Consider the following 22,997-nt stretch of genomic DNA (forward strand, 5'->3'; position numbering starts at 1 on the left):
CATTTTACCATATTTGGTCTAGAGAATGCGCAAAACATGAGGCGGTAATACACAGGAGTGTCCCGGGACAATTCATTGCTCTTATTTTTCCTTGTCCCTGTGGAGCTGGGAAAAATACTACGCAACTCTCTGTTACACCATCGAATAAAATGTATTTACACGTTGAAATGTTAAGCTATCGAGTAAATGACGTCACTTTCCCTAAATCCAACCCTCTGAGGTCCAATAAGCCATTTCCGAGTTCATGTCTGCCTCCTCTTCAAAGCGAGTCTAAGTGCGAAGTTTTTGTTATGAAAATTAGTTTTCATTCATATCTAAAGTAGAACTAATTACAATTACAAGAACTTCGAACTTAGACTCGCTTTGAAGAGAAGGCAGACATGAACTCGGAAATGGCCTATTGGTCACTTTTGAACGTGAGTAATGACGGACAGTCAAAACCAAAACTTACACTCAAAATAAGCAGCCTTTGGATAAGAATCAAAGCTCAGAATATTGCTCTGCTGCTAGTCAGTAATACACCTTATTCCAAAATGGCCGCCATTTTAGTATTCTTTTGTTTCTTTGCAAATTGGCCCTTTTGGCCTCGCTTTCAAACTTAAAATTCAAAAAAATACTTAACATTGAAAGAGCCCAAAAGGGCCAATAGACCATTTTACAGTTGTGTGCTTAGTTACCTGGCATTTGAATGAAAGTGAGGCTGTAGTTGACCTTTCTTTGATAGAAACCTCACTGCTTTTCTTATGTTAATGATTTCATCCTCATGCTAATTAGTATAAATTTACATAAGAAAATCAGTGAGGTTTCTGTCAAAGAAAGGTCAACTCCAGCCTCACTTTCATTCAAAGGCCAGGTAACTAAGTAGACAACTGTAAAATGGTCCATTTGCAATCAAACAAAAGGATACTAAAATGGCGGCCATTTTGGAATAAGGCATATGGCTGACCACTAAATAGGAAAATTCCACTTAAGGACGTTCGCGCCAATTGTTTCTGCGCATCCTTACTGCGCACACAAATTCACACGCCACGTCATACACGAGCGCGCGCGCTAAGTAATAAAATGAGAGATGATAGGGAAAAAGGCCATTGCTATAGCTTTGCCTGGATTTAACGGTCTTGGACGTTCGGTGACCCCTATTTTTCTTTCCAGAAACGGATTTTATTTACAATTATCTCCACGTTGTCCAAAAATGAACAAAAAATCAATGTGGGAAGTTAAAAAATTTTAAGATTTCTGCTCACGGGACATCGAATCCTGCCATCTTGCGGCTGCAAGGCGCGTGAAACTGTGGTCGCTAAATGCGAACTTGATCTTTAAAGAACCTCACCAGTTGACTAAATTCACTTAGTAAGTCCACTTAAACAATATTCAGCAGAGAAGATTTCACTTCAAAGATTTAATTGCAATATATTTGGGTTTACAGACACTGGCCTTATTCGCTAACGAAGCCCGATTTTGTCCCATTTTGGGTGTTTTTCCGGGCATGATCTATCCAAAACGAAGTCGGTGACCCCCCATTTTTTTTACATTTCTGACATAACTAACTCATCATCTTACAGTGGTAAAAGTTTTAGAAAAAAATCAATGTTGAAAAAATTTCGCGCGAACGTCCTTAAAATAAACAGGTATCTTTTTTAAACAAGGTTTCAAACTTGGGTCACTTAGTGTTTAGTTATAGCTTTGAAATTTAAAAGAAAAAGAAGAATTGATTTTTTTGGTCATAGTAGTATTTAATGCGTACCGTACGAGCAGTTGGTTTCTCTTACGCTTCCCCAGAGAGAAACCACCGCGAACAACCGATAGATTTTCCATCCAGCATGTGCAAAGTACGTCACGCCCCACGTAATGCATTTGTCTTATTTCGCGGGAAAAATATGAAATCACTACTCTCAACAGGCTCGCCCAAACGCAGCTGAACGTACGCGCAAGAGCCAAAACAGGTTTACTAACTAGTTTTACCGGTTCAAATTTAATTTATTCGTCCTTGGCGCTGGACGGTGGCTCTCTCAAAGAAACTAACGGTTACTTGCAGTGGCCAGGACTCGAACCCAGACAACTCGATCCGGAGTCGAACACCCTGACAGTGAGGCCACTGCGCCTCCCACTCTCTCGCGACGTACAGGAGAGACCATCTGCTCGCAGGGTATTTAACGCGGCAGCTTGAGGGGCCGTATATGATTAAGCAACCCAAATGGATAAACGCAACCGGTTGACTATCAACAAAGCCTGCACGGTGAAGATGGATTCGGAATTAGCAAAGATGGTAAGTACGCGATTTGAGCCCCTCGAGCCAATTCAACGCCCCCGCCACTGGCCACGCTGGCTCCATCCGTAAGTGAGCCGACGGAACAGATCGAAATCAACCAATCACAACGCAGGAAGTGACCTAGCAACTAGTTGACCTCAGTGAAAAACGAAAACGTGAGAATTTTAACTGTAGAATACACGTAATCGGCCAACTCAATATCGTACCCAATTCAAGCCCTTTGAAAATAAAACGTTTTGTTCCAGGTATTTCCATATCATTTATATATGACTGTTACATTATCATGCAAATACAATACACAAAGAATCTTAATCCCGGCCGGAAACTGATTTGAACTGGGTACAACATTAAGTTAGCCGATTAGGTCTATCAGGAAGTTAAAGAAAGGAACGATAATTGTTAACATATCTGTCTGGGTAATTAAGAAAGATCGCTCATTTATTTGACTTAATCAAATGTGAATACTAGAAAGCTAGTTTCTGGTTAAAATCCCGCGGCGTAGGAACTCTTCCTGGGATCCGCCTTGCCGTACAGTTTCCCATCGCTGCTGGTTGCGGCAGCTTGTACAGCTGTAAAAGAAGTTGTATTGACAATCTTGTGGCCAAGTTCTATTAGCCCTGCTTGTATATTGAAAGGAATTGGATAATTTTCGTTGATGCTAATCACGTTTGGAATCAACTGGTGGTGAAGCCTTGGATCTACTACTGCTTGTGTAAGGTTTCTATTAAACCACAAATAGTTCATTATAACCTAAAACATAAAACATAAAACTATAGTCAGCATGGTGAATTTTGTTTTAAGAGGACGTTCGATCAAAAACCTTGGCCCATGGATACAGAATAGTATTCAATGTATGGTGGGGTCATTCATGGAATACTGTCAACTACGTGTTTCAAACAATGAAATGAATATTGGTGTTTGTGTTTTTTTCTGGAGCATCTTGCGACGGTTATCGCATTTTTTTCTTCAGACAAAAGTGATGATAGTGAGGAGAGACGTAAGGGAATAGTTTGTGACGCGTTACAAAATTGACCGATCTGTTTCGTGCAACCATTACTGGTAGGAAACCCCATGGCTCTCTCTCGGACTAGGGCACTTTTTTAACATCAAACCACAATACAATGCAATACAATACAATACATACTTAGGGCGCGTTCAATTGATCCTATTCCGGAATAGGAAAACATGGAATAGAAGTTAGAAATCCTTCGTTTTTGCGGGGATTCACATCAATATTTTCAAACATTTGTTAAAATGCTATTTTAAACACAGCTTTATTATTCTTGTTGCTGCAAAACGCCATACATAGTGTTTTAAATCATCACTCCACGTATTCTTATTCCGGAATAGGGTCAATCGAACGCGCCCTTAATTGACCGCTCCCCATAGGGGCTTTTCAGGGCCAACGAAACACAATGAAACGACGGAACAGAATAACAACAACAACTGGCCGGAGGCAAACCAGTTGCCTTTTTGCAAGTACAGCTGGGAAGTTGAACCAGGGACTACCAGGAACAAATTCAACGAGTGGTCAGAGCGAGTCTTCAACGCGGGTCTCCGGATTTCAAGGCAAGCGCCTAACCACTTGGCCACACTGCCTCCCGACCTTGTCAAAGTCAAAAATTCCTTACCAAAGAGATACCAGTAATAATTCTGCTTCCTCCAGATGCTCCAACCGCTAAACGGGGAACGCCTGTGCTGTCAACAAATATCGTGGGGCTCATTGAAGACATGGGACGTTTCCCAGGCTCGATAAAGTTGCTCTGTGATGGCTCAATGCCGAATGCATTCTTTTTCCCAGGTGTAGAAAAGTCGTCCATTTCATCGTTGTAAATGATGCCGGTGCGAGTTGAGCGATACTTTGAGCCAAAGCTGAGAAATTCATCGACAGACAACAATTAATTCATTAAACTTGAAACAAAGTTCGCCCCACGGCCGTTTGATTTCAGAAAACCCTGAATCGTTTACTAGTTAGTATCCAGTTGTTGGTCGCATCCGTATTTTGGACACTGGATCGTGCATGGTAGTGAAGTTTATGCAGCCGTTCAGATGCAGCATGAACTCTTCTCTAAATTCCGAACGATTATCGTTAATTTCTAATTTGCTTTGAATTTACCATTATCGATAATTGAGGACACTGTGTTCCAGGACTTGTGGTAGCAGAGAAAATAAGGAAACAATGATGGAGCACAGTTTTCTCCAGCTCACCGGTGTTTAAGGTTTTTCTCTCGCGCCCGAATCTATACAACCCGAAAATAAATATATATCAAAGAAAATCGCGGCTGCTCTTGTTTGTTCACTTCGAATAAATATGGAGGATAACTCACCAAACTGAAGATGAGATTTGAAACGATGGGATAGAACTCCTCTGCACCCTTTAAGTAAACCACGTACTGTATAGTGTTAAGCGCAGAATAAAATAAATGAAGGCATTATGATTTCGTTTGCTAGGTTAAGTCCACTAGTACTGGCTACCGAATTAATGATTTTTCAACCAACGAGTTCGATGTGACTGGCACGAAAACGTGAATTTTTTTGCGCAAAGCGTGACCACGTGCTTTCTCTTTTGATCATATCATGGCTAAGGAATGGGAAAGCCCGCTTTAACACGCTTGTGATAAATAAATATAAAAAACAAGCAATAAAAACTAAATACAACAGAAAGCTGTTATTCAGCACTACTCAAAAGTACTTATTTCCAGGGCTAATTTTTACCGCCGAGGGTTGGCCGAGAAAGCGCTGGAAACAAAATTTGCTCACTCACAGAAGATTGATAGTGCTTGTGGCAGCCACAGCGTCACCATCAGGCGAAATGATTGACAGATGCGCTGTTCCTTGGTCATTTGGCCTGGAATAAAAATCCCCATAGTACGTAAAGTTTGCAAAGGTTCGGTTGTCGTAGATTTTGTGACGAAGAGACTCTCCAAACTCTTCACTGGTCATATTCTTAACAACCTGAAGGACGGCAGAAAAAGAGGACAGGAAAAATTTCAAACAGATTTACCAGGCTGACCGCAAGGCAAGTTCAGTACTCCGAAATATTTATTTAACAATAGAAAAACGCATGAGCTATATATAGCAAAGATATCGTGGGGTGGGGGGGGGGGGGGGGGGGTCCTTGTTGCCTTGAATAATTTGCTTGTGTTCCCTTGTTCCCGAAATTACTTCAAAACTTGTTCTCAGATTTCCCTGTTCCCCAGATCAAATTAGCGATGTTCCCTTCTTCCCCTAAATCCCTAGGAGGGCCTCATCAGTGTGCGAAGCAGCGCCTTGTTGCATTTTAAACTAAAGGGGCTATGTCGAGCATTTGTAATTTAAGTAACAAACAACAGAGATAAACTCTGAAAAACTGTTGGGCAGAACAATTTCCAAAAACCGGCCTCAATTGCAATCCTATTTTAATCTTCATCAAATTTGACCCATCCCTGCTTCCTTTTGTATTTGCATGCTGTTTTATTCAAACCTTCCTTCAATGTTTTAAGTTGTTATTCTTACGTTTCGCTTGATTTTGTTGCCAGTTCCTGCAGTCGCAAATTTGGCTAAATTTCGTGACACAGTCTCTTTATTTAATGGGCTCTTTTACTTCAATGGCTGGCACATTCAGACAACAAAACAGCTTTGGTAAACAGACATCTTTCCTAAAGACTGAAACGCCGAGAAAACGTTACCGTTTGCAAGATTATTTTGAGCTTATTCCAACTTGTTCGCGTTGTATAATGTTGACAAAGTATGTGGGTTGGTAGTAAATAGAAGAGGATGAAAGATCGGCTGTTGTATGATCACGTTGCCGCCAAACCCTTAAATCTGATCAGGGATTTTTATAGTGTCGTTTCGCAGGGGACGAAAATAAGCCCTGCTCGACATGCAGCACGTCGACATTTGGCGGTCAAAGTTAGTTGGACTGGGGCCAAGCGTTTTCAAAGGAAATGGCAGAAATGTGAATATTATATCTGATTTCTTTATTCCTAGAATGCGTAACCAAACTCTGGTAGGCATAACAAAAGTTTGCCGTCTTGAATGGACCAACGTTGACCTGTTTAATTGTGAACTTAACATAACCACCAGCAAACCTCTTTAACGTCCCAGAAATCTTCATCTCCAAGCAATGCCCTGTAGGCAAAACCAAACTTGAACGCTTCCACAATGCGATGGAAAGTCAGAATTGTGCTGTTAAGATCTTTGCGGTTTTCCTCTGTGAAGTTGTAACCTGCGTAACAGTCAATCATTAATGTTCTAAGTTACCTGGCCTTTTCAATGAAAGCGAGGCTGTAGTTGACCTCTGTTAGAATACAAATTTAAGTGATTTTTCTGTTGTAATGCTAACTAGATTACATTTTCATTACAAAAGCAGTGAGGTTTGTTGCGAAAGTAGGGCAACTACACCGTCGATTTCGTTCAATGGCCAAGTCACTTTGCAACTTACTGTCAAATGAGACAACAAAACATCAAAAGGCGATCAATCATTTTATCCAGCATGATTCCAGCTCAAAACAAGTCCGACGATGAAGTCGTTAATATTAGTTTTCAGTCATATGAGAAGTTAAACTAATTCCTATTGCAAAAATGTTGGACATGGCCTCGCTTTAAAAAGAGGCCGGACTGATTTTTGCTATGGCGACCGAATTAAAGCAAAAAAGAGTTCTCTCTTTTAAATACCGAAATTGATTAATCTTCCCCAGTGACACATTTTTCTTTCACAGCTGCATTTTACCTTTCAAAATGTTCAGAATCAATGAAAGAACGGCGCCGCTGCTCGGAGGTGGATCTGTATACCAAGTAAAGTTTCCGATTGTTCCTGAGAGAGGTGTTCGAACCGCTGTTGTGTAGTTTTTTAAGTCCTCAAGTGTGATGATACCCCCACCATCTTGGATATCTTTAACTATATCCTGAGCGAGGCTGCCGTTGTAGAAGCTGTCTGGGTCATCACGGATTATCTCTAAAGTTTTCGCGAGCTTGGGCATCTTTAGAACAGTTCCTAACTTTTTCAAATTTCCATTGTTGTCTATCAGAAGTTCCCTGTAAAACAAATGTAAAAATTAGTTATGACGACCACGACCTTCTGTAATTTTAAGATTAAAGTGGTCATTGAGCCGATTGGTCATTAAAGTTGATCGTTATTTGTCCCAGCCTAAACCAAACTCAAGTTTGGCAAACTCAAGTTGGTGTGTGTGGACGGCACAAAAACAGTGGGCAAACACGTTTGGCAAACTGTTGGCGACATATAGAACTTGTCTCTGTTCTCGCCAATACTTTGCCAACATGTTTGACAACTGTTGTTGTAATATATCAAACACGAGAAGGAGTGTTTCATCGGATATCCAAACACCGAGAAACGAGTTGAAAAACGAGGCCGAAGGCCGAGTTTTTTAACCGATTTCGAGGTGGTTGGATATCTGATGAAACACTCTTTCGAGTGTTTGATATTGCTTCTCAAAGGAATAAGTATTTTATGAGATATTTGAGATCAAAGTTGGCGAAATTTTATGCTAATTAAGACCACATATCCAAACTTCCTTCACGGTAGTGATTTCCTTTGTTTTTGGCTTATGAATTATTCATGAGTTTGAGAAGTGTCTTTCACACACACCAACTTGAGTTTGCCAACACGAGTTTGCAAACTTAAGTTTGTCGTGTGAAGGCCGCTCAATGCTGTACCCAATTCAAACCCTTTGGGAATAAAATGTTTTATTTCCAAATCATTTAAATGTGAATGCTACATTATCACGCAAATATTATACAAAAACAATTGGGTACGACATTGAGTTAGCCAATTTGGTCTACTGTCCAGGCTTCCCTCGATAATATTGCCCTTTATGTGATATGTGATCATGATAAACATGCAATCGCAATGTGCCATCGCGTAATTAAGGATTAATTTCACTCGTATTTGCAATGTTTTCCAATTCTGTGAGAACTTTAAAAATACGGGTGTGATTAATACTCAAGGACCATTTTATAGTTCCGTGCTCAGTTACCAGGCCTTTGACTGATAAAAGCGAGGCTGGGCTTGCTTTCATACAAACCTCATTGCTTTCCTTATGTAAATCATGTTGTTGTACCGCTAACGAGTTTCTATTTACATAACAAAAGCAGTGAGGTTTGTATCAAAGCAAGGTCAACTCCAGCCTCGCTTTTATTCAAAGGCCTGGTAGCTGGGCACATAACTGTAAAATAGTATAATGCCCTCGGGCCCACGGGATTACATATACAGACAAGTTGAGTCACACTTTTACGACACCACAGTCTTATAAAGCTGTCGCAAAATATTGTATTTACCTTAACCCTGCATCGTTTTTAATCCTTGTCAACGACCTCTCGCCTGCATTATGTGCAGCGTAACCAAATCGAAATCCTTTCTGTGCCAAGTCAATTGCTGGTTGGACAAGATTCTTCCATGGTAATCTTCCATATTTTTTCCAAACTGTACGATATCCATTTACTTCTCCAGGCACTGCTACAGCAGATGCACCTGTAGCAGCAATGAAACACGTGTTAGAGGATATATGTATGAAAAGACACGTCTATTTGAACTGCGGAATGAAACATTTTGAGGTTGAAGATGTTTGCAGTTGCATTGTGCACGCTACTTTTAGCAGAAGCGAATGGAAAGCAACATTCAGGCTCTAACGGGATTCCAGTTCCTCGAGCGGTATTCCCGTCCCGCTTAAAGTGGTACTATGATCAAATTTTCACCCCTTGATTTTTTGAGTGTAGCACATAGAATTCTATGAAAGAACAAAAACGCTATTTACCGTTTGCAAATATCTTCATTAGTTCCGGAGATATTTAAGTTTGAAAAATGGGTGAAATATGCAAATGAGATGACTAATGACGTAATACACAACCTAATATTATATTGAGTATATAAATAGAGCTACCTTGGCCAATTTACAGCGCAGACCATTGAAACTTGGTAGTCTAATAGTTCTACAGGAAACACACCGATGGCTATAAAAAATTATGTTCCCATGGCAACTCACTCTTTTCCAGTCCCCACCCACTTGATTTCAATATGTTAGTGATTTTCAGCTTGAAAAATGTTAAACAAGGCCACAAAGTCGTGCTAACATATTTATATGCTTGCTGGATCATGCATATATAGTGCTGTTAGCAAATATCAAAATGGAACGCCAAAGGTGGCCAGAAAAGCTCATAATATGGGGGAGGTCTGGAACCCAGTATGATGCCATGGTAACAGAACTGTTAAGCTCATATTGTGTAGAACATTTAATAGAATCTTACTGCAAAAAATCAAAAATTTCTGATACAAATTGGCTGAGATATCTCTTTTCATCATATTTGAACAAAATTTGGTTGAGTGTATGAAGTCATCACTTCGCTAATTTGCATATTTAAAAAACTCGAATATCTCTGGAACGAAAAGAGATATTTGAAAAAAGTAAACAGCATTTTTCTTCTCACGCAGACTACTTGTTTATGTTTCAAAATGGCTTAGATAGGAAAGATGCGATTTTCTTCATAGTACCACTTTAAGGGATTCCCGTCCCGTACAAGCCTGAATTTGTCAGTGATTTCTGGATTCTGGACCTTTGTTGCCACGGAGTTGGAATAGTAAACCACGGGACCACCACTGTACTTGGGAGCTCTTGAGACAAAAACTGTTGTATTTTCATGAGTTGAAAAAAAAGCGGTAGACTCAAAAGACATTTTCGTGACTGATGATCTTGTCAACGAAAGAAAATGCTGCTCTGGAATATGCAAACGCATCTCCATTCTTTCTGGTTAAATGGAGCTTCTAACTCTTAAAGCAAGAGTAAAATTCTTGCTTTGTAAGTCGAAGTACTTGCTGAGAGTGTCTTCGAAAACGCAGCAAAAGCGAAGGGAAAGTCTGAAAAAGTCAGGCTTTTTTTTCGCTTCTGATAAAAGAAGCGCGTACAACTGCGAAGATCTTCAACCTCAAAAGTATGGAACAATAATGAAACAATGATTGTGCGTTTTATCTACCCAACCGCAATTGGAAATCCAGTTGCGATGCTTCACACTGTTGACAAAAGAAAAAAACAGAGAAGACCTGAAGTATCCGGAAACGCTGTTTAAGGGACCACAGTCCTTTTATTCGATAAAAAAAGTAATCTTCACATCATTTAAGAGAAGAAGAGCCGTCGTTGATAAATACACATCTCTTCATTTATCTGCAACCGGGCATAAGTTAATTCATAGCAATTGCGGCAATGACAGTTGTCACTCTCACTAGAATGCGCAGTACACAATTTACATAAAGCTGTTGCAGTTAATAATAATAATAATAATAATAATAATAATAATAATAATAATAATGATAATAATAATAATAATAAATATAATAATAATAATAATAATAATAATTGTCGCGGCTAATCGCCGTCGCAAGTACAGCAACGACGCAGCTCAACAAGGTCGGACCGAAAGCAGCTCAACAAGGTCGGACCGAAAGCATACAAAGGCACCCCTGGCACACCTCCATGTATGACCTTGGAGCACAGCTTACAGCCAGCTGGAATCAGCTGTATGTTGGTTTTTGCTGAGGGAGGAAAACCGGAGAACCCGAAGAGAAATCCTCGAAGCAGAGAAGAGCACGAACACAAACTCAACCCACTTATGGCGTTGGGTCCAGGAATCGAACCTGGGCCACATTGGTGGGAGGCGAGTGCTCTCACCACTGCGCCATCCCTGCACCCCAACAATAGCGACCTTCAGATTGGAGTACAAGGACGACTTTACGAGTACGAGTTCTCAGTTCTGAGCATGCGCATTTCAAAATTATGTACTTATTCACTGAGCTGGAGGGCCGAACGGGAAAAAATTTGGCCCGAGGGCATGGCGTACGCGCGAGGTCCGTGCGCCAAGACCGAGGGCCAAATATTTTCCAGTCCGACCCGACCTAAACTCAGTCAATGAGCACTTTATCATACGGGCTCTTTAGACTATTTAAGAGCACTCAGAAAATAAAGTTAGGACAGAATAAAAAACAAAAATATGCACAGAAAAGTTATCTAATATGTTGTTTTCATCTGCTTGTCTGGCTGTAAATTACTTGGATGTTTAAAAGCGACGAAATCCCCTAAGATTGCATCGCACGGAGCAGTATGTGTTCCTAGCAGGGCCGTACGGCCTTTTTCGGCCCTGCTCGCGCTAATGCGTACGACCCTCATACGGGGATTTTCCCAATATTTTTGCAATGAAAGTGCGCGCGGGGCCGTACGGGCCATATGATAAATTTCGTTTTTTAACGTAATGCTCGTGCCCAGTACAGAAAACTCGTCTTCGTAGTCGTACTTGCACTCCAATCTGAAGGTCGCTATTAGCTCGATTCCATGAGTCTCAGTCTTGCTGCTCATGGGTAGGGCATCCTAACTACCACTTGCAAGTTCATGGGTTCGACCCCTGTTAACTGCGCACGCAATTTTGTCTCAGTATGCCTCTAAAGGGAAAATGAACAATTACCAAGTTTCATGCTTTGAAAACATCGAAACCCGAAGTCCATGAGTGGGATGCGTAGAAACTTACTCATGCTTAATATGTTTTGAAGTTATCGTTCCTTTAGACTATTTGTATTTCGAACTGCCTCCGGCAAAAATATTGCCACCTCAGCTGCACTTCCCTTACATCACAAATGCATGAATCAACTTTTGAATGTACGCTGGAAATTTGGATCTAAAACTAAAAAGGTGTGAGAAAACGGACATTGAAAAGGGGTGTTGGCCAGCCCTAAACATGAGCTCCTACTAATACTCTTGGGACAAAAATTCATCCCATTTAAGAGATGTAACATTTATATGAAAGATAAAAGTAATCCTCGCACTTTAATAACCGCACGTCAAAAATACATTTCTTTCAGAAATAACATTTGTCTTACCATATCTGGAGTCAAGGCTGCCGTCAACATACATGTTCTTGTGTGCCCGAAGAGGTGCCACTTCTCTGTAGTCAAAAACTTCGACTTTATTCGAGCTCTTATTATACACCGTCATAAACCCACCGCCTCCGATACCAGCCGAGTGCATATTAATGACGCCTACACAAAACAGGGTGGCAATGGCAGAATCAACCGCTGAACCATTTTGTTCGAGAATGTCTCTCCCCAACTCAGAACAGAGTCCAGCGTCGGCAGCAACGACCGCGTTGGTGTATGGTCCATCGGCCCCCTTTGGAGCTACGATACAAAAAGATTTCAAAAATTATTCTGGCGAAGGATAAACCGATGGATCAATTAAAGAGCGAACGAACCGGAAGGTGCCTGCAAGCGCTAGCGTGGTGTGCTCGCGTGTTACGAAGAACATTGTTGAGATTTGGTCAAGAATCAGGCGGATTTGCAGGAAACGGGACGGAGATAAAGAAAATTCTGTTCAAAGCAATTGTTTCATTTCATTAAATGCCATTGTTTAGTGACTTCCACGCGAAGAACTTGAAAGTAAGCTTTTGCGCCTCCCCTGGCAGTGTGACAGTGGTGACTACACAATTACTCAAGAGATCCTTAGGCTTATTTCTCCAAAGCCCTTAACTTTTCGATGTCACATCTTTTGTCTGTATCTAAAGAGGAGAGATTGTAAGTCGTCAATTTTCCTAACCATTTCACTCGAAGTGTTTCTTTAACTACAAGCCTTTGCTACCTATTTTCAACAATAAGGTAAGGGCAAAGGTTAGCGTTATTTTTAGGACAGGATAAATGCAGCAGTTTAGCCTTACTTGAAGAGAAACATTTGGGGGAACACTGTGACAATAATATTGTCCGTGTTCTGAGACACGAGTTGAAGGGGGAGAAGAGCAAGAGGGACGCTCCGTGGCGATTAATGAAATCCGCGTGTATCTTATTTCTTGCATTTCTGGACATATCTGGACAAATTTCGCTTTTAGTTGTCTTGATAACATTAAAAGACCACCATTTGAAAACCAGCGAATGGCAGTTTTAAAAATGGCTTTTCCGTCACGAAAACTTATCGGGATGTTTAAGGAACGCCCCCCCCCCCTCCCCCTCTGTCTCATCAAGAAACAGAAGCTGTCTCCCCCCTTCCCCTCTTTTGCAATCTTTTTCTGTACTTTAATTGTGGTGGTTTCGAAGAAATGGTGCATAAAATAATGTTATTTGCCCTTACCAGCGTCTGATAGTGGCGGTATGCCATCTGTCGTTGGAGCCACAGTAGTCGGTTCTTCATCTTTCCTTGTCGGTTCTTCATCTTTCCTTGTCCGTAGCACCAAGACCAAGACGACAATGAGAATAATCACAAAAACTAAAAACACACTGAGTGCTGTTATTATTTTGCACTTTTTTGAACTGAAACAAATAGGAAAACATTCTCATTAATTTTAAAAAGGAGCGTTTGGTCACATGATCAGCCGCCATATTGGTTTAGGGATGACGTTGTCTCTATAGAAATGATAGCTAACTAGCAGCCAACCAAAACGGGTGGCATCACAAAAGCGACGAGGTCTGTCTCACTGGCAGCTTAGCTTCCATCAATAGGTCAGGTCACTCAGATTATTCTTTTCTATCAATTTGTCACTTTTTCGTTGTTTTCTTTTGCTCCTTTGCCATCGCAACGAAAAACTTCAGCCGAGCTTTTCTAAATTTATTTGTAAGAAATTTCGAGTAACTCTAAACTCAATGATAATGCTAAAAGGGAAGGACACTTAACAACAGCCGCACTCGCTCATTATTAAGTGTCGAAACTAATTTCGTGATTAGTTTCCTCAAACATTACTTTGCTTGGTAATTGGCTCAGAATTTCGCGCCACATTCTCAAAACCGATTGTGAAATGCTCCCATCCGTTTTCCCGCTCTTAGGGTCGGTTATTTAATCCCACTTTTTGATTGGTTCATTTGATTGCCCACGTTGGTTATGATTGACCAGTTTTGAAATGACTTACTACTTTGAGCTTTTATCAAATCTAATGCCAACATCCTTTTCATCTGTCCCGTCTGGGGTCACCTGCCTGCAATGGAAGAGAACGAATAAACGTTTTAGGTATATCTCTCGTTTATTCCCTAACAGATGTCTGATACAATGGAAACGGCGTGACTTCATATCAGACATTACGTACGTACTAAAGTATTAAGAACGAGGTTTTTTTTGCTCTTAGGACGTACGTTGATTGATTAATTGATTGATTAATTGATTGATCGATCAATTGATTGATTTATTGATTGATTGATTGATTGATTAATTGATTGACTGAGTGACTGATCGATCGATCGATCGATCGATCGATCGATTGATTGATTGATTGATTGATTGATTGATTGATTGATTGATTGATTAATTGATTGATTGATACCAACCATATCGGAAAATAATGGTTCCACGGGAGTCCTTGTAAATATTCAGTCGCTCAGGCTGGTTCAGTTCTTTGCATTCACGAATTTCTATACTCTGAACTTGAAAAATTAAATAATCTATCCGAACATGAAAAACTCTCACCTCAAGAAAAGCAATGTTCACCTCTTCACGAGACTTCTTCCCGCCACTTATAAAATTATGTTAACGTAGATTCAATTCAGTTTTTCTGAGTCCTGTTGGGTGTGGTTGGGTGACCAATTTCGAATACCTGGGACCTTAAGATCTAATGCGGCAACGGTTGCAAAAACCTCGTTTAACATTGCTAGTTTATGTTTCTTAAAAGCGTTTCGTGATTATTCCAGTTTGTTCAAATTTCACAAAGTATCCGAACTATCCAGGAACTGAATTGGGAGGAACAGTGTTGAAACTAAGAAAAGAAAATCAGAGATTTGCTTTTGTGGGCTCGCGTCTCCCTTAGAACTTGTGATCTGGTCATTTCACGTTGCAGATTGCCAGAGAACGGGAAAGAAATGTACAAAACTTTAAAGCGCACGTACAGAGCCATTGTTTTGCTCATTAATGTCTATTGTTTGGTGGTGTTCTCGCTGAGGTTGCTGTCCTAGATCTTAATATTAAGGTCCCAAGTATTATAGGTCCGGAGCAGGGGAAGGCAAAGTGGCGAAAGCTTTCGCTTCGCAACGACGTTAACGGGATTCGAAGTAAAGTGTCCATCGTAGTTCATAAAGCAATGAGGAGTTGTAACAAAAAAAAGGGGAAAATGAACGAAGTTGATCGATAAAACACCCCCTCTCAGAGCTGTTGTAGCATGGGCCTTAATGACAAGGCGGCCATGTCTAGTTTCGTGGGATATAAAACTTTTGTTTTCCCCACCGAAACTCGTTCCCAAACATTTTAACTCAAGGCTCGGGTTACGAAATCTAATGTCTATGGCCAATATGGCCGCCGCGCGAATAAAGCCTATTGGGTTAATACATGGATGATGCAGTAGGGTAACAGCATTCGCTTTCTACCAACAGAAACAGGTTGTTGCCTCAACTGAGTGCCCCTAATCTCAAACATTTCGTTCTCTATTCACCCATTGCAAAAACATACCCTGCCATTTTCAGTTTCCAATTCCAATGCATGCGACGTAAAATTTGACAAAACTAAAAGCCGTTTGTCCCACGGCCGGCGACAAGGCTCTCTTCCAGAGACAGCTTTATAATAAACTTTTTTTGTATTTGCAGTGCAACATTCTTTCAAAACTGGAATGCTAAACAGCTTGTGACGTCATCTCAGGGTTCATTTTGGCCTTTTAGAAGTAAACCACAATTAACGTATGCGCGTCAAATACATGTTCTATGGTGCTGAAATTTGACTTTCGCGGAGTAATGTTGAGGTTAGGGGGCACTTTGAAAAGGCTAAGTGTCTGGGCTGCAGGTGTTTAAAACTGATTCGCGTCCGTCGTAAAACAACTTCTAAAATACACACTAATTTAATCTCTTACATCTTGGTTGTCGCCTCGGGATCCATTTTTCACAACGGTGCTCTAAAGAACAAAACAAATACGACATTTTGTATTTAGCAAATTACAAAATAGCTAAGTTGGTTGAGTATCGGACTACTTTGAGGGAGGTCGCGGCTGGCCGGACCAACATTCAGGGTCTTTAAATAACTGAGGAGAAAATGGTGCTCCTGATAACGTTAGGACATCTGCAAATGGTTATACTTTCTCATTAGCCTTCTCGAATAAGGACGATAAGCCGTTCGCCTCACAACCCTTCAACGTTCATACCCATGTGGGTCGTAAAAGAACCCATACACTATTCGCAAAGAGTTGAGCATGGAGTTCTCGGTGTTGTGGTATGTCATGGTTAGGACAGTAAATGCTCGAAGATATTAGCTACACTGACCACACCACTCTAAAATCCGAGGGTAAAGAAAGATATGATGAGGATGATATTGTTTTTTCTGCGACAAACCGAAAAAATACATATGAGATAGGAAAGTTAATTCGCCTGGTAATAATTTTTAAATGTTTTCGTAAAACATTTTTGCTTTGACGTCAAATCATTTGGGTTTTTTTCTTTTAATCAATGGATTCGAAAACGGCACTCCGGAAGCTTTGTCCATACTTTGCATTTGTCAAAATGATGCAAACACCAAAAAAGCAAATTACAATTACTCCTTTGACTCTTCTGTGGAAATTTTGTTTACGTAGCGGGGTTGTGGTGATCTAACGTGCGAGGTCTAAAACTCTGCTCCCAATTATCCCTGCCCGCGTGGGTGTATCCACGATTGTCATTTCACAGCTGGGTTCCGACACACTAATTGGCGTGAATTGTCAGAAAATGAGTATTCGAGTAAAGAATTTAAACAAAGGACCTATACACTGCTCATTGCATTCGACAGAAAACGTCAAATTGTATGGCGTGCTGAGCCTGTCTAAGGCCCCGTCCATACCTATCCGGAAAGTTTTCTATCCGCAATTTTTGTTTTTTTTTTTCTTTTCGAGTACGGCTTGCGGTCACACGTATCCGGCGAATTCGGTAGCCGTATCCGCCAATTTTCGAATACGGTCTCCAGGATGGATTTTTTTAAAATACAAGTAGACGGTCGTATCCGCAAATTTCAGAATACGGTGACGTAACACTATCGGATCCAGTCTTTTCCAGTCTTTTCAAGATAACGTATTGACCTCTCTGACGCGCAACTCTTTAACAAAACAGAGAAATGGCGCCAGCATACGATTTTGCGCATGCTTAACAAGCAAAATCTTTGTCAAAAGCACTGGGCAATATATAGATTTAGCCAAGCCGAAAAGCGGAGCTCCCCTTTCTAGCCCCAGATAGCAATATAGTGGATATGGAAATAATTATGCTTCTGCATAAAGTACAAAATAAATCGTCATTAGTGTATGCAGTTTACAGTGATCAAACACCTCTGAGCTGACAGCAGTAAACAAACAATCCTTGCAAACAATAACCAACAATTTTAATCAACAACTAAAACCGAAATTACACGCAAAGTAATCTCTTTCACAACATTTTCCGTCTGACTGATATGTACCCTCTCTCTTCAGTTTAGAACACCAGCAAAAATTACTAATTAAAAAGTCAGGCTAAAGCGTAGTAATTCGCTTACTCGACTGCAATTTCACAGTCAAACAAAGCAGCTCACGACTGGACATCCATTTCACACAGAAAGCCTCTAAATCGAAAGGTATTAATTTGGTGTGGACAGTTGCTACAGTAATGATGAATTCATGCAGTTACGTTCCAAAATAGGCAACCGTAGCCGGCAAGAAACCGCGAGACAGACAAGACAAATGGGTGTTTTAACTCAATCATTGTTGGAGGATCTTGGAGGTTTTGCCATAAATTGCATGTTCCAGCTTATCAAACCGCTTTTCTAAGTCTTATCTAGTCCTGTTCGGGGACTCTGAAGGCCCATTTTCAGGGCTGGGTAAGAGGGAGTCCCAGAACAGGACCAAGTCTTATCTGGCCAAAAAGGAACCTACACTGTCCCAAACATCGCTTACAAGTGCATTCGTTGCAGATAAATGTACTGCAATCCAATATAAATTTATACAGTGTCGAGAGTTCGGTTATAATATGTCTGACAAAATAGATAACGATGACAAGAAAACTCGCCAATGATGTCCGCTGTAGGCTTGAATGGCGACGTGGTGTTTGATTGTCAACACGGAATTGCAAACGTTTTCAGGCCTTCTTCGTCTTTTTTAGCAAGTTTTACAAAATATGTGAGGCAGCGAGGCATACATTAAGAAGGAAAACGTGACCTGAAGGCTAACCATTGTAAATAAGTGTTTTGTCTCTTGCTCTATTTCTCCCAGCTTTTAACTGTGTTCTTCATTGAAATTTCCTCTTCTTGTCATTCTTCAGCTTCTCTCGAGGCTTTCTTCGCTTAAATTTCTCGTCTTCTCTCCTGCTCTTTATCCCGTTGCTCGTCACGTTAGAAACAGTGCAAAGACCAAAAATACGAGGCGACAAAGTTATGATGAAAAGAATGTTAACGCTTTGTAAATTATTGTATTATTGAAATGTATTTGCATTTCGAAGAGATAGTTAATGGTGGAGACTGAATTGACCAAGTCTATTGTGTGCTTGTGTAGAAGGGAACAACTTTGAACAAAACGACTAATTTTACTTACAGTGAAACTTCACGGGTGAAAGAATTTCAGAAAATCTCGCAATGTCCATGGTTTTGGTGGTTTTGTTTCGATGTTTCGGGTTTTAGTACATGCCCAGGCTGACACCTAACACAATGCGCGGGCTGACACCTTACTTCCTTCCTTCCCTCCCCAGCAAAAAGTGTACGGGAGTAAGCTGACGTCACAACCAAAATTTCTCGGATGGACAGTTAGCTATGGAGCTCCGCTCTCGCCCGCGCGCGTAACCACGCGAGGAGCTCCGCTACGAGAGTGTATCCGGATACGATGTGCACAGTTCAAGCAATTCTAAAACGATTGGAATACGCTACGTGTGGACGCGGACATTGTTGAGTCCGAACAAAAAAAATTGTGGATTACAGAAATAGCCCGATACGTGTGGATAGGGCCTAAAAGCGTTTCCATGGATTTGAAAAGCAGTGACCTATGAATTTTTAGTATCACCCAACTAGTGGACTAATGCAAATGCTGCATTTTGATTGGCTACGCTACTAGAGGACTATTAGTAATAGTCATCGAGTAGCGAAAAGCGTGACGCTTTCTTTCGTTTTATTCCCAAATAAATATATTTTCAACTTGCATTTGCTGACTTTATTATTGCCTTTTCTGTCCGACTAGTTGGGTGATACTAAAACAATTAGACCCTTCGCCCTCAAGGGCCACGGGTCAATAGCCGATCATGACTAAAACACCACACGAGTACATACGGGTAACATACGAGTAACATACGAGTAACATACGGAACATACGGATACATACGAATACATACGACTAACATACGACTAACATACGAGTAACATACGAGTAACATACGGATACATACGACTAACATACGGATACATACGAATACATACGAGTAATACGAATGTTTTTCTCATAAAGGAAGCTCTAATTATAGGCCTTGCAGGCATTTTTCACGTCAGCAAACACGTACCCGGCTCAGTTTGAAGGGGGAGGGAGGGGATGTTGATCAACCCCCCAAGGCTTTCGTTAAATTTAGTCACAGTAAAATAAATTCACATGGAGTGCAAAACCCTTAGCTTGCGCTACAAGATGACAATATATTTTGGATGTCGCTTATGTCGTGTGACGTCATCAGATCCGCCATCTTGATTTCACTATTTCAGCTTAAGTTGCCTATGATAAATCAGTGCAAAAAATCAGTGCAAAATCAAGCCAGAAAGCTTAAATGGGGTAAAAGATTATGACAGACCTGCTCTGACTTCCTTACGTGTCTTAAATGTAAACTGGCCTGACAGTCATAATCATCTACGAGAGCAACATCCAAAATATACTGTCATCTTGTTGCGCAAGCTAAAGGCGGCGAAATACGAAATACAAAAACCCTAAACTTGGCACGCAACATTATTTCGTTGCAAGTTTGGGTCGATTTCTCCCGTTTTTCACCTTGCATGATCAACTTGTCGCGCAACAAAAACATTTGTTGCGGGTTGAAGAAAGTTATTGCGAAAAGTAGAGCGCGAATCTACTCTGAGCAACAAATTTTGGCCTTGTTGCTCGTTTTTCATCAAGCTCACAACTTGTCGCGCAACAAATGTGCTCTTTTATTAGCAAATCAACCACTCAGCGCCCTGCATTTCTTCAACCCGCAACAAATGTTTTTCTTGCGGGTCAAGTTGATCACGCAAAGTGAAAAACGCGAAACATCGACCAGAACTTGCAACGAAACAATGTTGCGCCACAAGTTGAGGGTTTTTGTATCTCGTCTTTCGCCGCCTTAAGGGTTTTGCACTCCATGTGAATTTATTTTACTGTGACTAAATTTAACGAAAGCCTTGGAGAGTCTATCAACACCACCCCCCCTTCCTCAAACTGAGCCGGGTACGTGTTTGCTGACGTGAAAAATGCTTGCAAGGCTTATAATTAGAGCTTCCTTTATGAGAAAAACATTCGTATTACTCGTATGTATTCGTATGTATCCGTATGTTGATCGTATGTATCCGTATGTTACTCGTATGTTACTCGTATGTCAGTCGTATGTCAGTCGTATGTATTCGTATGTATCCGTATGTTCCGTATGTTACTCGTATGTTACTCGTATGTTACCCGTATGTACTCGTGTGGTGTTTTAGTCATGATCGTCAATAGCCCATTCGGCTTCGCCTCATGGGCTATTGACCCGTAGCCCTTTCGGGCTACGGGTCTAATTGTCAAATAGTTCCATCCTTTCAATCAAAATTATTTGGATAAAAACAAAACATTTTTTGTTCCAGCAAATATATTTGCTGATATGAAGAGTATAAATATCTAAATATGAGGGAATGTACGTAAGCGCTAGCTATTTTTATGCGAGTATTTTCGTAATAAGAGATCATTTGTGCCGCAATGCAATGAGATATCTGTCACCAATGTCGTATGTTACCGATATGACATGAACAGGAATGCAGACAATTTGAAACGTTTGTAGCCGAACATTTCGTTTACACTGACCACGCAAGCATCTACTGAGTCATGACTGCATGAGTTTGCTTATGTTGTTCAAGATTATGATTGCAGTGAATAAAAAAAGCAAAGGTTTTGAATATGTATGTGCACGCATTCATCGTGCGATCCCTGGGGGCAAATTAACCTGTCATCGAATTGTGCCTTCAGGCTTCAAACACTTCCTCAATGTTTATCAAACTTACCTAACACTCAAAATTTCCCTTTCCAAGAACTGATATGTGTAGGCTCGATCTGCAGTAAGCGCTGGTGTAATGCGTAACACAATTAAGATAGAGTATTTCTATTGTAATAATATTTAAAACTGTCACTTTCTTATCTCGTCGGTGTGAGGGCAAAACGGGTCAATAGTAAAAAGGTTAACAAACATTTCCCTTGTGAAATTCAAGGAAAGATACTATATAAGATACTGTCATCACAACCGAGACAGCTGGGGATTATCTAAGAACTAAAGAATTTTTTTTGTTTTGAAAGGTGCCGCGCCGAATGCATGATTGATCTACCTCATAAACGTGTTTTGGACAGAATGTTTTGTCTGCATCCAGGTTCTTCCTTCTACCCTCATCTTTAATAGATTTGCTTACCTTAATTTTTGAGGCGATGTACTTCTTCAGTCCAGAGTTCAATTTAATTTCAGGGTATTTATCGGTATTTGAACTTAAGCAAATTCGTTTTCTTGTGCAACAGGAGCAATATATTCTGAAGAGGGACGCGATCAAAACATCACGTATTAGCTATGCATGATGTAATAAGGCCTTTGAGTGTTGATGTATTGTGTTACAGCGCCTTGAAGAGAATAAATCATTAACGCCATTGTTTCTTCCAATTGTTTGATCTTTTGAAATGTTTTTTTTTTTCTTGAATACGTCAAAATCATTAACGCCATTGTTTCGTCCAATTGTTTGATATTTTGAATGTATTTTATTTTCTTTGAAGACGTGACTAGCCTCACTGGTACTTTAATGCTCTGGTTTGTCAGATGCCAATTAAAAGTGAAGTGGTATAAATTAAAATGGCCAAACAATGGCCGTTTTTGTACCAGGCACACATAATTTCTGTCTAGTGACGAACTATATAAGACGCAAACATTTTTTTCTGCGTAGACCTAAAAGATTCGTCCAGTATAAAGACGGGTACAAGACGCATAATGCATCTGGACGAACTATATAATGTCGGCATTATGCGTCAATATGCTTGTTAAAAAGGGACAAAACATTAAGATGTGCTATTTATACAATAAGAACGACATACATATCTCAAGTGGTTGTACATGTACATCACGACTGTTATACAAACATCAGAATTCGCCATGTAAATATCAAAGCTCATATAGAAGGTTTTCACGTGATTTCATCGCCGCCATGTTCGTGGTCGGGAACAAAAGATCTCTCATGAGCTTCTTTTGTTCGTACACCAGAAGGGGACTCGTACATTTCTCTATTGTTATTGGTGCCTCTAGAGGCTGGTTGAAAACGTCCTATTTGCGTGTCAAACGAAGCTATACTTACATCAAGATTATCTGATGTATTTAAATCAAGATTCTTTCGCAATGTATACTCCAAGTTTCCAGATAAATGTACTCCATGATTCGTGATACTTTCCATCGAGTTTTAAACACATCAAGATGCGTGATAATATACACAGGGGCTACGACAAAATACTGACCCCCGGTAAACTGACCCCCCTTACTGACCCCCTCTAAACTGACTGGAAATAATAATAAGAAATGTAATGATGATTTACGATAATATAGAAATTATTTGTATATAAGTGCACCTTCGAATTTCAAGAAGGCGGA

The 22,997-nt window shown here is 40.4% G+C and overlaps 1 protein-coding gene across 4 annotated transcripts in view; it reads right to left on the reverse strand.

The window, feature by feature from the left end:
• Positions 1-1,389: 1,389 nt before the first annotated feature.
• LOC138045579 (glutathione hydrolase 1 proenzyme-like) overlaps positions 1,390-22,997 on the reverse strand; it is a 21,834-nt gene continuing 226 nt past the window's right edge. The window contains exons 1-12 of one of the 4 annotated variants that reach the window (XM_068892127.1): positions 21,784-21,895; positions 21,385-21,445; positions 16,052-16,093; positions 14,135-14,200; positions 13,363-13,541; positions 12,126-12,422; positions 8,546-8,738; positions 6,981-7,285; positions 6,340-6,476; positions 5,034-5,224; positions 3,901-4,141; positions 1,390-3,019 (exon numbers count right to left, since the gene is read on the reverse strand). In XM_068892127.1, coding sequence (XP_068748228.1) covers positions 2,753-3,019; positions 3,901-4,141; positions 5,034-5,224; positions 6,340-6,476; positions 6,981-7,285; positions 8,546-8,738; positions 12,126-12,422; positions 13,363-13,541; positions 14,135-14,200; positions 16,052-16,077 — 1,902 coding nt within the window. In that variant the 5' untranslated portion in view covers positions 16,078-16,093; positions 21,385-21,445; positions 21,784-21,895 and the 3' untranslated portion in view covers positions 1,390-2,752. Of the gene's footprint in view, positions 3,020-3,900; positions 4,142-5,033; positions 5,225-6,339; positions 6,477-6,980; positions 7,286-8,545; positions 8,739-12,125; positions 12,423-13,362; positions 13,542-14,134; positions 14,201-16,051; positions 16,094-21,384; positions 21,446-21,783; positions 21,948-22,707; positions 22,815-22,975 lie in introns of those variants that run through there. The other 3 variants (XM_068892128.1, XM_068892129.1, XM_068892126.1) reach the window with 3 other exon arrangements.

Source organism: Montipora capricornis, chromosome 4 (genome assembly GCF_036669925.1).
Source record: "Montipora capricornis isolate CH-2021 chromosome 4, ASM3666992v2, whole genome shotgun sequence".
In the NCBI taxonomy this organism is placed as follows: Eukaryota; Metazoa; Cnidaria; class Anthozoa; order Scleractinia; family Acroporidae; genus Montipora; species Montipora capricornis.